Genomic DNA, 12049 nt, shown 5'->3' on the forward strand with positions numbered 1-12049 from the left:
TTAACAGTCACCTTTTACGTTCTCTAATAACAACCTAAAACATGAACCTTGGTTGAAGAAAAAAAAACAAAGTTGTCCTTTAAGAAGAGCGTCATCATCTATACAAACAGCTGCGATGCAGAAAGGGACTCACTGGATGACTGCGATGTAAATGTCATCTTCCTGTGGGGCGAGGACAGCTTCAAACAGAATCCTCTCGTCGCTCGTTTGATTGTTGGAGTCGTGGAGGAATTGCACCGACGTCACTTCAAACGTAATTTGCTGATTGGTCCCAGAGTCACGGTCTGTCGCCTGAAAGTATAAGTGTGTGTGTGTGTGTGTGTGTGTGTGTGTGTGTGTGTGTGTGTGTGTGTGTGTGTGTGCGTGCGTGCGTGCGTGTGTGTGGGTGTGTGTGGGTGTGTGTGTGAGGAGGGGGTGGGACACACACTTAAAGCAGCTAGCTCATGCATCAACAGAGACAATTTAATTCATGGATTATTGGTGTCACTTCATACTCACCTTAACTCTGGCCACCGATGTGGCCTTGCTTGCACTCTCCGACACCACAACTAAACACCAGAGGAGGGAATCAAATCACAGACAGAGAGACAGACGTTCACCATAGATATATACTGTACGTTGATAGATATATATACGAGCTCACTGTATATATAGTATCTGAAATATCTTATACATCCACTCACCGAACACGGAATCTGGGACAATGAATTCTGGAACGTTGTCGTTTATATCCACAATGTTGATCACCATTTCTCCTGCAACAATTCAGATTGTTAATTCATATTTTCTCTTTCCACAGATCTGTTGTAAAAAAAAACGTGTGTGTGTGTGTGTGTGTGTGTGTGTGTGTGTGCGCGCGTGCGTGCACAGTACACAGTGCGTACAAGCACATATGTGTGTGTTTTTGTGTGTTACGTCTAGCCTCAAGTAACTGCATGTGAGTGATGTATTCTGAATCTGATATAGTTCGCTTACAAACCACTCACGCCCTACAACAATAAACTGCACAAATAGAACAACTATGTGAACTCTTCCAACCACAAACCCTAACAACGAATCGCAGCGCTTACTACTTACCCGACACAGCGCTGTTGTTGAGTCCTCTTTCCGTGTTCACGTCCACCACCTGAGCCTTCATTATCACCTGCACGCACAGCTCATAATCCACCGTGACGTTCGGGTTCACTATGACTTCCCCCGTTTCCTCCAGGAGGAACCAGTCGCAGGGGCTCAGCGCGTCGCTGCAGCGGCACCGGGTGGATTCCATCTCGTAGACCAGCGAATGGTCGCCGTCTCTGTCCTCGGCCACAAACCACAAACGGGCGACGGCTCCGGCGACCGTGCGGTTCTCCTCGACGTACACGACCTCCGTCGGCAGGAACACTGGCCTTTCGTCGTTCACGTCCAAGACCTCCACTTCCACCACCACCATGGAGCTTTTGAGTTCCAGGTCTGCGGCCTCCACCCACATGGTGAAGTTCTTGTGAGCGCTCTCGTAGTCCAGCTCGATGTCCGGGTCCACGGAGATGTTGCCCCTGTAACCTCCCTCCTCGGCGTGGGTGCGAATGATGAAACTCCGGGAGCTTCCGTTAATGATGCTGAAGGAGATGCGGTTGAAGTCTGAGGTTTGGTCCAAATCCACCGCGTGCACGGAGCCAACATCGCCTGATCGGTTGAAGCAAAGGAGTATAGAGAATGTTTCAGTAACAGCGTTTGTGTGCAGACACTGACTATTTTACAAGTGAAAGTATAGTTGATTGAACAAAGTAGCTTACCTTTCATCCCTTCTTTGACTGAGAATTTGTATGATGGTTTTGTGAAAGTTGGAGTGTTGTCATTGACATCCTGGGAGGAATTAAGAGAAAAATCAATAGATAGAACTAAATTGATGCACCATAGAGAAAATCAATTCCACTATCTACAGTGGCAACTGACAATAATCTAGGTATGTGCGTGCGTGTGCGTGTGTCAGGGTTAGGATTAGAGCAAGGGACAGATTCAGGTTTAGTTTTACTGTTTGAAAGACAAAAGGTAAATGTAACTTTTAATGCAAATTGTACATTCTAACCCGTTGCTGTCCTCATGAGCATACTTTGAAATACCGACGACACACCAGTGTGTATTCAGTTTCCTAACAACCGTGGTCTATTTGGGTGCTGCTGACAAACTGTACCGACCACACATTGTAACATCAGGAGCATAGCAGCAACGTGGGTTGACTAGCCCCATTTTGATCGGGAACCCGTTTTGGTGTCAGCATTATGTTATGCTTTAGCTATTGAAAAATCGAAGAACGACTGACATAGAAACATAGCTTTTTCATGCAGAAAACTGTCAGGATGTAGAAGACATTTTTAGAATCTGATCTCAGGTCAGAATGGGCTAGACTCACGTCCACCTGGATGATAACTGTGACCGACGCGGACAGGGGATGGGGATCAGTGCCGTTGTCGGTAGCCGTCACATTCAACTCAATTCTCCCCTCCAGCTCAGGATCCAAGGCCTCTCGGTCCAGTGGCTTTGGGTTTGTCAGAAATCCAGTGTCGGGGTCAATCGTGAAGAGGTCGCTGTACTTGCTTGGCACAATTGCAAACACAATCTGGCTGTTTTCCGTGCCCTGTTCGTCGTCATCAGTAGCCTGTATATAGGGAACATTGGACGAAACAGATGGTAGAATCCAATATGTTATATTATCAGATATGCCACCTGGAAAATCCTGAGACAACCATCACCATGTTTTCTGTTTGTAAGTGAGATTGTGAGGTCCAGATTTAAATAAAGAACGTCTTGCTATTACCTGTGGTGTGCGGGCTCCATCCAACCTACAGATTGTGAGGTCCAGCCACAATTTGTTGTATAAGATTTACATGCAGGATTATACTTATCCAATACTTACTATATTTACAAAGTATACTTGTATACTCGACTTACACCCTATACTAGGCTACTTTGACAAATAGCGGATGTATTGCCACTGTGAGCGTGATTGGTTTCTTGACATTTTTGAAGGGCACTACTAGCCCCTCCAATGCATGGCTTTCCGAAATTACATCATAGGCCAGCCAAGTCTATGGAATTGTAATGTTTGTCGAGAGCCCAATTATACATTTCCTGTCCCAGCAAAAGTCTATGGAATTTAAATTTAAAGGGATGTTTCACTTTAAAAAAAAACTACTACTCATGCAGGCTTATGGGAGCACCCCGGACAGTTTGATTGATTGATGCTTGATTCAGAATTTAGATATTTTATATTAATTTTAGCTGCCCCGCCCCCTTCCTATACAAACCCATTGTAACAGTAATTTTAACCATGATATATTCCTAGAAAAAACACGTCCTTTTTTTCTGGTGACTTTTTAATTTATAAAAAAAAAAAAAAAAGAGTATGCAGAGGCCGGAGGAGACAAAATAATATATTAAAGATGAACCATATCACGTTATAAAATGGAAGGGATATCAAAAGCAGAGTGCACGGTCATGGTTATATATATCCCCCCCGTCGTAAAATACTGACCTGTATCGTGACGTCCACCTTTTCACCCTCTTTGACAAACTCCAGATAAGGATTCCTGTTGATTTCCGGCCTGTTGTCATTGATGTCGGTCAGCGTGATCTCCAACACCGTCGAGCCCGTCTTGTTGTCCGTGTCTCTGGCCTGCAGGGTGGCTGAATACAGAGAAGTGACCTCTCTGTCAATCAGCCCGCTGTTCGCCACGTACACCACGCCAGTGTCTCGATGCACGTCGAAATACCTGCGCCTGAAAGAAAAATCACGCCCGTGTGAACTGAGTGGTGCAACTCCCCTCTCTCTCCCCCCCTCCTCTCTCTCTCATTAGTAGGCAACAGTACAGCACTATCCCTCTCTCTCTGTTTCTGGCACAACAGCGCCCCTACTGGTACTAATAGTCATACTGGTGCTCACAGTCACATACGTAGGTGCACGGGTGGGTTAACGTCACATAGGCGCATAGGCACGGGCATTGCTGTTCTTTGGAGTGGTTGCACCACTCAAAAACAAAAGAGCACACAGGAATAACAGAGTGTCACAACGACAAGAAGGATATGTCTTTTGTTTCAAGATCATGATATTTTACTTAAATAAGAAATTACTGACATGTATTCATTTTGATAGATCAAGAAATAGAAATAGAAAAGTATGAAAAATATTTCTTCCAACAAGTAAACTATTATGACAATTATACAAAAATAATTGTGATTAGGCTCTTTCTCCAGTATGTGGTATTTCTCCAATTGTGAGTGCTGTGATTTTTGTACTTTTCTGTTTTGCACGGTTGACATTGATTACTCTAATAGACCTCCAGGTGTGGTTATAATATTAAAATATGTCTTCCCTGTGTATTTTTGGTTTCTTCCTGAAAGCTGAAAGCCTTTGAGTCAAAAGGCCCAATCGAAATAACACCATTTTAGTGTCAATCAATCAATCAACATCATAACCCTAACCCCTCCCACATTATCATACAACAACAGCTGTTGGCGATATAATCTATAGGCCTATACAAATGCCACCCTGCTCATAATTACTGTACATTCATTCAAACTCTGACTGGGTTAGGATAATTTCATGCTAGAAGGCTTTCTTACCTTTCGTTGTAGTTGTTAGGTCCGCACCAAAGTGGTCCAGGTGTTATTTTGTGCAAAAACGAATTATTGGCTATTTCCCCCTAACACACCATAAGGCATAAGCCCTCAATGGGGCGTTGGGTTTTAGTGCTTATTTCCATCGCTCGAAAATATTATTTTTATCTCTGGACCACTTTGGTGTGAACAACTACAACGGAAGGTAAGAAAGCCTTCTAACATGAAATTCTCCTTTAATCATTACATCCTGATGCAAAGAGTGTGTGTGTGTATATATATAGACAAAATATGTTGGAAATATTACATTTTGATGTCGTGTCATAATTAAATTTAATGTCAAGGCACACAGACTATCAAGAAACATGACACTTCTTTATGTCAAAAAGGTTGCCGACCCCTGCAGTATATAAACTTATAAAGGATAGTTATATACATGGTGTCTGGGAGCAGTCTGTAGACGAGTCTGCCTTCATCCATTGTGTCAGGATCCCATGCCTGAAAAAAGAACATGACCCTTTGTGAATGTCAGCTCAATCCAAAAATACTCCCAGTTCCTTTTGCACATTTTGCTACATGGGTTTCTACATGGGTTACGTGTAGTTAAAGGGCCACCCCCACATTTAGGCCTGACGTCGAGAAAAGAATATGGTATTCAAAGATTTGTGGCGCATTTTCACGATATATATAAAAAATAGCAGACCTACAAGCTCGTAGCGTGCCACTCGGTGGCACGCTATGAGCTTGTAGATCTGCTATTTTTCACCAAAACGGGTTCCCAGAGTGTGTGTAGCATCCCGTTGCAGTCGGTCAGAAGCCTTGTATCTCCATATTTCAATGTTCTGTAAATGAACGCATGCTCTACTTTGTCACACAACATTAATAGCAGATGTACAAGCTTGTAGATGTGCTATTTTTAAACTTTTCTTTAAGTGAAAGTGTCTGTCTGTAGGTCTGTCTGTATAGGTTTTATGATATTTTTTAACCAATGAAAAGAGCTTACTAAATAATAACTGCCTTGATTGGATCCATTGGAAACACATATTCTTGTTTCAATTTCCTGTAAAAGTAAATGTTTTGGACGTACTGCATGAGGGTTCCACCCAACAGCAACGATACTGTATACAATATATTGTATACAGTATATGCTAGAAACCATTATGTTTTCTATGGCCATTTCATATGCTTGTCGACATGCACATTACAGAGCATACGTTTAAAGCCTGGGATTGAATTTATCATTAAAGTTCTAATAATACACAGAGTAACCCTATTGAATTTCTCAATCAAACCAAACCTTTATTTATGGGAAGTATAGCTGGCAATAATGTCATGATTACTGTGTAGCTCATTGAGCTTTAATCTAAAATACTACAGATTGATAGGTAAAAAACTTACAGTGATGTTGGCAACTACTGTACCATTTGGACTGTGCTCCTTAACAGATATCGGATAGGACTCCTGTGGGAATTTGGGGTTGTTGTCGTTGACGTCTTTGATCTTGATGGTGACAGTAGCAGTAGAACGGAACGTACCGTTTCGTACATCTTCTGCTATCACCTGTACCGTAAGACAAAGGAAACCAGGAAATAGCATCATGTTCACCAACAGCACAACTTGCAATTTAAAAAAGAAATTCTCCCCAATGTAGTTGTTATTCCAATTGATTCCTCCCCACACATACCGGTATCTGTATTTATTGTCACTGCTGTTGTATTCTACTGTCTCACCTACCAGTGTGAAGCCCCCTGCACACTCACCCATAACACTCCGCCCCAGCCCGTAGGAATACGTGCAGTGACAATTATCACACTCCCTGCCCCGGCTTCCCTCCCCTGGACACGTGCCAACTGTGTTTGGATATGGACCAAGGTGGATTCAAACCCACAACCTCTGCGGGTTAGTGGGCAGGGTGTGTGTGTGTCTGTCTCTGTGTCCGAGCACAGACAGTGGCACAGAGTACACTATAGTACGAGCCCTGGGGGTCTGGATGTTCCGGGGACCCCCACACGGACCCCCACGCGGTAACCCATGTCATTTCTCGACCGTTTCGGACGCGGGAAGCCTCGCCGGAACCGGGCCGGACCCCTGGGCACGTTCCTGGGGGTCTGGATGTTCCGGGGACCCCCACACGGTAACTGTCATTTCTCGAAGATCTTTTCCCAAACAGTACTGTAGAGAGCACAGTACACTACAATACAGTACAGAGAACAGTACAGTACAGTATCCATCAATAAATGTCTAGTTGCACCGCTCAGTTCACACAGGTGTGATTCTCAAGTGGTTACTTTCAACCAGTTTTGGTGTAACAGCTTACGCGCTTTTCCTTATCTTATCTTAATATAGTATTTACTGGTCCCCTGGGGTGGGGAAATTACTTTTCTGCATTTACCCAGCGAGATGGCAGAGCAAATTGCTCAGATAAGTGTTCTGTGGCGAGCTTTTAGGTGTTTTGGAGACACTTCGACGCATAGACGGACAAGCCGAGAGTCAAACTTAACTCAGCCAAGGTTGCCAACCTGTCTCACCAGATTTCGAAATTGGCTTCCCAGTGCAACGTCATTCTCAGGTTTCATTGCTTGACACCTCACTTCTGCAATCTGTGCTTACCTGAATCACCATCTCTTGTGTTTTCTCGAAATCCAGTTCCTGCGTGTTTTTGACCATGAGCTGAACAACGCTCTCTGAAAAGGCAAGCGAGGGACCCACGGCAAACACCTCCTTATAGAGTCCGTCAATGCTCAGTTTGATTTCTGCGTTGCGCCCCTGCAAACATCAGAAAATGATGACAGGCATACTTTATTATAAAACCTAAATCAGATCATAAAAGTCATACGCTATTAACATAATGCAAAAGCTGTGGTTTCCCAACTCAATACAAGGGATCTATAGAAATACACATCCCAATGAGTGAGTATATGCCGGCTGATTAATCTGAATCTTAAAATCTTAAAAGAGAAGGCAATACAATGGTAGCCTGTTTTTTTAGTGCCTTGTATACTGCCTCCGCACCCTGAGTGAAGTCCACCCGAATTTCTCACAGGGATTGTCTGTAATAAATCTAGATAAACAGATACACTGCATCCATTAATAGGCTTGAGGGTTTACAGTAAGGCATTGGGCATTTTCCAATTAACTATCTGAGAGGGGTTTAATAAGCAGTGAAATCCTTGACCTTTATCCAGTGTGGCACTGGTGTACATGTACTCAAGTAGCCTACTGACACACACACACGTTGCATTGCGACGTGTTGTTGTGAGCTTGTCGATCGTTGTTGTTCACATGATTTTTATACATTTGAAACCCTGTGAAATGGGACATTCTGCATAGTGATGCACCGAATATTCGGCCGCAGAGAATATTCGGCAGAAAATGGCAAAAAAATGCATTTTCGGCCTATTCGGTTTCGGCCCGGATAGGCAGAAAATATATCACCGAATAGTGTATGGACCCATAACAGTGATTATTATTTAAGTTAAGTTTTGCCATAACCATTTATTTTGCCATAATCATGTAGCTTTAAGGTGTGGCCATGACAGCAAAAAAAGATATATAATATTAATCATATTCGGATATTCGGTTTTCGGCCGACTGTTTCCTATATTCGGTTTCAGACAAGAATTTCCCTTTCGGTGCATCCCTAATTCTGCATAATAAATACTTTTATTTTGGGACTTAACTATATTATAATTTATTTTAATAAATTCAATACATTTTACATGAATACTGGACCTGTACTTTTATTTCTACATTGCAGTAGAAATAAATAAAAAAGTAAAAAAAGATTGCATCACATCACTGACCTTATCCATGTCTCGGACTGTCATGTTGATGGGAACATTGCCTAGCGAGTGCTCAAAGACCTCTCCTGTGAAGTTATCCGCCCGTATGCATTCACTTTCAGCAGAATCACCACACATGTAAAACTCAGGGTATTGATCATTTATGTCTTCAATGGTGATCCGTACTTCGGCAAAGGCACTGGCCTGAACACCATGGATGTTTAGTTTGCTCTCCATAGCCTGGGGAATAGATTACAATTTGAAAATAGGATTCAATTACAATTACGTTACAATTATATTTATAATGGAGTATAATGAAGTACTGTACAATTACAATTCGTCACCTTCTTAAATTAATGGACTAAGTCTGATTCAAAATAAAACTAGCCTATATGATATTTCCTAATCATTCCACACAAAAGAACATTTTATGACTATTAAAATAAAAATAGCACTCCTTTTCAATTAGGACTAGAGGTGGCAATGTCATTAGGCGCTGACTTAGGCCAAAGAAAAAACATTTTCCTCAAAAAATTACTTAGGCCATTAGTTTAAGAAAGTGACAAATTTAGAACTTAAAAATGTACAATTTGGAACTTTAGAAGACGCTCTTAAATCTCCTGTAACTACCATACATACTGTATATCTGGGAACAATAGGAGGGAGCCAGGGAGAGGAAACTAAAATAAAAATCAAAGCTGTACCTTGACTCTCAGAGTGACGACATCACCAACAACTTCACGGTCTATGTCAGAATTGACAAATATAGCTCCATTGTCTTCTGAGATCCTGAACAACGCGACTGCTCTGGAAACTGGTGCAGCTGCGGAAACAATTCCAATGTCAACGATTCATCCAGTAACATCATTCATTCATTCATTCATTCGGCCGTTTGTTCGTCTGTATGTTCATTCATTCATCCATTTATCCTTTAATTAATTCATCCATTCATCATTTGTCCGCCCTGTCACTCATCCTACCATTCATCCATTTAACCCAGCATCCGTACTCTGGGGGGAACATTATCCAAAAATAGTAGATCTGACTACTGTAGATCGGCTATATTCGGTGTAGAGACTTGGTGTAGATGGGAAAAAGCAGTCAACGTCCAGTTGCAACTAAGGCGTGTTTTACTAAGATTAGAGGATTTAAACTGCAATAACTGCAATAATGTAATGTTGTTGAGGCTCACATTCAATGCTGTAGGTGATACGATCGTTGATTCCTGTGTCCTGGTCTATGGCCAACACTTGAAATATAGAGTTGCCCTGGCAATAAAAAGATAAACCAGTCAGTTGAAGAAGTCTACACACAAACACACAAATGGCTACTGAATGCTCGGTTGCTGAAGTACAGCTAGGCTGAACAAGTTCACGTCAAATTCACAGCAAGTGTGCTAGACATGAGTGCAATAATACATAAACACAAGTAAAGCGTAATTCATAGTTTGGATTTTCGTTGTTTTTAAAACAAACGTTGAACTAAAAACAAACATTAAACCTGTAGGAGGGGCCCCTCAAAAGCATGGTTGTATTATAATCGGTGACTATAGACTATTTTACATTCAATGTTCAATGTTTGTTGAATCTTATATTGTTTAAATTGTTTTGTGTTTCTTATTTGTATGCTTTAATGCATTTAAATTGTAGTGTTATAGTATTAGTCCAAAGTTAATGAGACCTTGATTGATGTACTGTACTGTATATTTGAGTCGACTTACCACGGGGGAGTGCTCTGTGACTGAGGTTGTGTAAGGCAGTCGTATAAACTGTGGGTCAAGGTCTGGCACGTCGATGACGGTGATGAAGCCAAAGGCGACGTTGGACTGAAACACCTGCACTCCATTGAGGGGACCTCCACCGTCCTGTTATGGGATTGATTGATTGATTACTTTATTGAAAAATACATTTCAAAATGATAGAGTCACAAGAAAGCCGTTAGGCTTGTTTCCGTTGTGGTCCTCTTGGAGAAAGGGGAAGGGGAGCAACTGTACAAACAATACAGACACAAACTAAAAAACTAAAAAACCTCTCCATTTTGCCAGGAGACAAAAACAAACATAAAACTAAAACACAAAAACAGGACAAATAAGTAAAAACTGGCCAATACAGAATTCATTCCATATGTTGATCTGATCCCCCATGACAAAGCACCAGCACCCACCCAACAGTCTGCCATTACCCAGGCGGATGCGTGCACAACCTTTAGGGCGAGGTCGCACCCCCAGGGTGTCTTAATGGTACATTATTTGGGTCTATTAAATGCTGCACTGTCTCAGTGTGTACAATGGTTGGACTTGGAACGCACATATTTGAGAGAACATTAACTTGGTCATACTAAAGACTGGGACCCAGTGCCTTCTTGCTTAATTGGCACTCAGCATCAAGGGTTGGATTGGGGTAAGGGCCGATTCATACTCCTATTTTACCGCTGTTTCGGCGCTGCAGTGCCGAAATGATTTCGGCTCGTCAGAAATTTTCAGTAGCACCGAAGAGCCGACTTTAGCACGGTACCCCTGAACCTCAAATTACTAAATTAGCTAAAGTCTATCCCTAAGGATAAAGAATTATCTGCAAAAATATGTGGAAAGACTTTAGGGGAACTTTGTATGCAATATCCTTTGATAAGAAAAATACTTACAGTTGCATTTATCTTTATTCGGTAGAAAGTGCTCAGAGCGGTGTAATTTAGGCTTCCTGTTAATGTGACTGCACCGGAGTACTCATCAATGGCAAACAGAAGCATTCCATCACCTGGAATAACCTATAAATCATAGTGTAAAAGCATTTTACAGTTCCATATAGATTAATCCAGTGAATTATTTATCCGTTAAGGTGTCTGGTAAATACTGATCACCTCGTCAATGTTGTATTTCACAACAGCAGCAAGTCCTTCATCAACATCCTCGGCAAATACTGTAAACAACGTTGTTCCCACAACTGTATTCTGATCAATGGGAAGTAAAGAAAAGAATGAAAAGAAAAATAGGTAAATAAGCAAGAGTCAATGGATGATCAATAATACCGGCTGTATGCCCGGGGCGAGTTGGTAAATGGGCGACTCGTTTGGTATTCGTGGCATCTGGGAATGCATAGTCTTATAGTCTACATTGGAGTCCGAAGTCAGAATTAAACAAAAATGTATCAAATGCGGGGGGGGGGGGGGGGTAAACTAATGCATATATTATATACAACTGGGCTGAGAATCATTTATACACAATACAGGTCACTTTCCTGCAGATTAATCAAACGAATAGGAAAAATTATTTAACGCTGTTCAACTTACTTCTTGCACATCCATGTTGTATGACGATTCCGTAAAAATGGGTTTGTTGTCATTGGCATCGGTTAATACTATGCTTACATTTCTCGTGGCCTGAAAGGTGGAGCGTAGTGGAGTGACGTCAGTGAACAGCAAAATAATATGAAATGCAAAAAGCTGGTATGCTCACTTGTATTGTATTCCATCTGCCCTTTACTGTATATTTAAACTTACTGTATTCTGGCCATCAGAGACCACAAGTCCAAGTATCATTGGTCCAGTAGAGGCCTAGAGCAAACAACACAGCAGTTTAAAGGGTGGGCAACTCAGCTTGAATACCAGTGACGTTATGGGGAAAATGTAAGTAACCAACAATTACCCGATCTAATTTATGCTTGTATGATCTGCTA

The 12049-nt window shown here is 41.8% G+C and overlaps 1 protein-coding gene across 1 annotated transcript in view; it reads right to left on the reverse strand.

The window, feature by feature from the left end:
- The window catches only part of cdhr2 (cadherin related family member 2), a gene marked incomplete at both ends in the record, with an annotated part of 43697 nt that extends 32019 nt beyond the window's left edge, over positions 1 to 11678 (reverse strand). Inside the window, 17 exons of the mRNA XM_080773337.1 lie at positions 134 to 291; positions 499 to 548; positions 684 to 755; positions 1078 to 1665; positions 1776 to 1845; positions 2393 to 2638; positions 3515 to 3758; positions 5033 to 5094; positions 5995 to 6156; positions 7207 to 7362; positions 8400 to 8618; positions 9083 to 9201; positions 9571 to 9646; positions 10099 to 10242; positions 11019 to 11141; positions 11235 to 11324; positions 11664 to 11678. Of these exons, the coding sequence (XP_080629463.1) occupies positions 134 to 291; positions 499 to 548; positions 684 to 755; positions 1078 to 1665; positions 1776 to 1845; positions 2393 to 2638; positions 3515 to 3758; positions 5033 to 5094; positions 5995 to 6156; positions 7207 to 7362; positions 8400 to 8618; positions 9083 to 9201; positions 9571 to 9646; positions 10099 to 10242; positions 11019 to 11141; positions 11235 to 11324; positions 11664 to 11678 (2594 nt within the window). The remainder of the gene's footprint in view (positions 1 to 133; positions 292 to 498; positions 549 to 683; positions 756 to 1077; positions 1666 to 1775; positions 1846 to 2392; positions 2639 to 3514; positions 3759 to 5032; positions 5095 to 5994; positions 6157 to 7206; positions 7363 to 8399; positions 8619 to 9082; positions 9202 to 9570; positions 9647 to 10098; positions 10243 to 11018; positions 11142 to 11234; positions 11325 to 11663) is intronic.
- Between the last annotated feature and the right edge of the window lie 371 nt (positions 11679 to 12049).

Source organism: Protomyctophum bolini, assembly GCF_963924005.1.
Source record: "Protomyctophum bolini genome assembly, chromosome: 10".
Lineage (NCBI taxonomy): Eukaryota > Metazoa > Chordata > Actinopteri > Myctophiformes > Myctophidae > Protomyctophum > Protomyctophum bolini.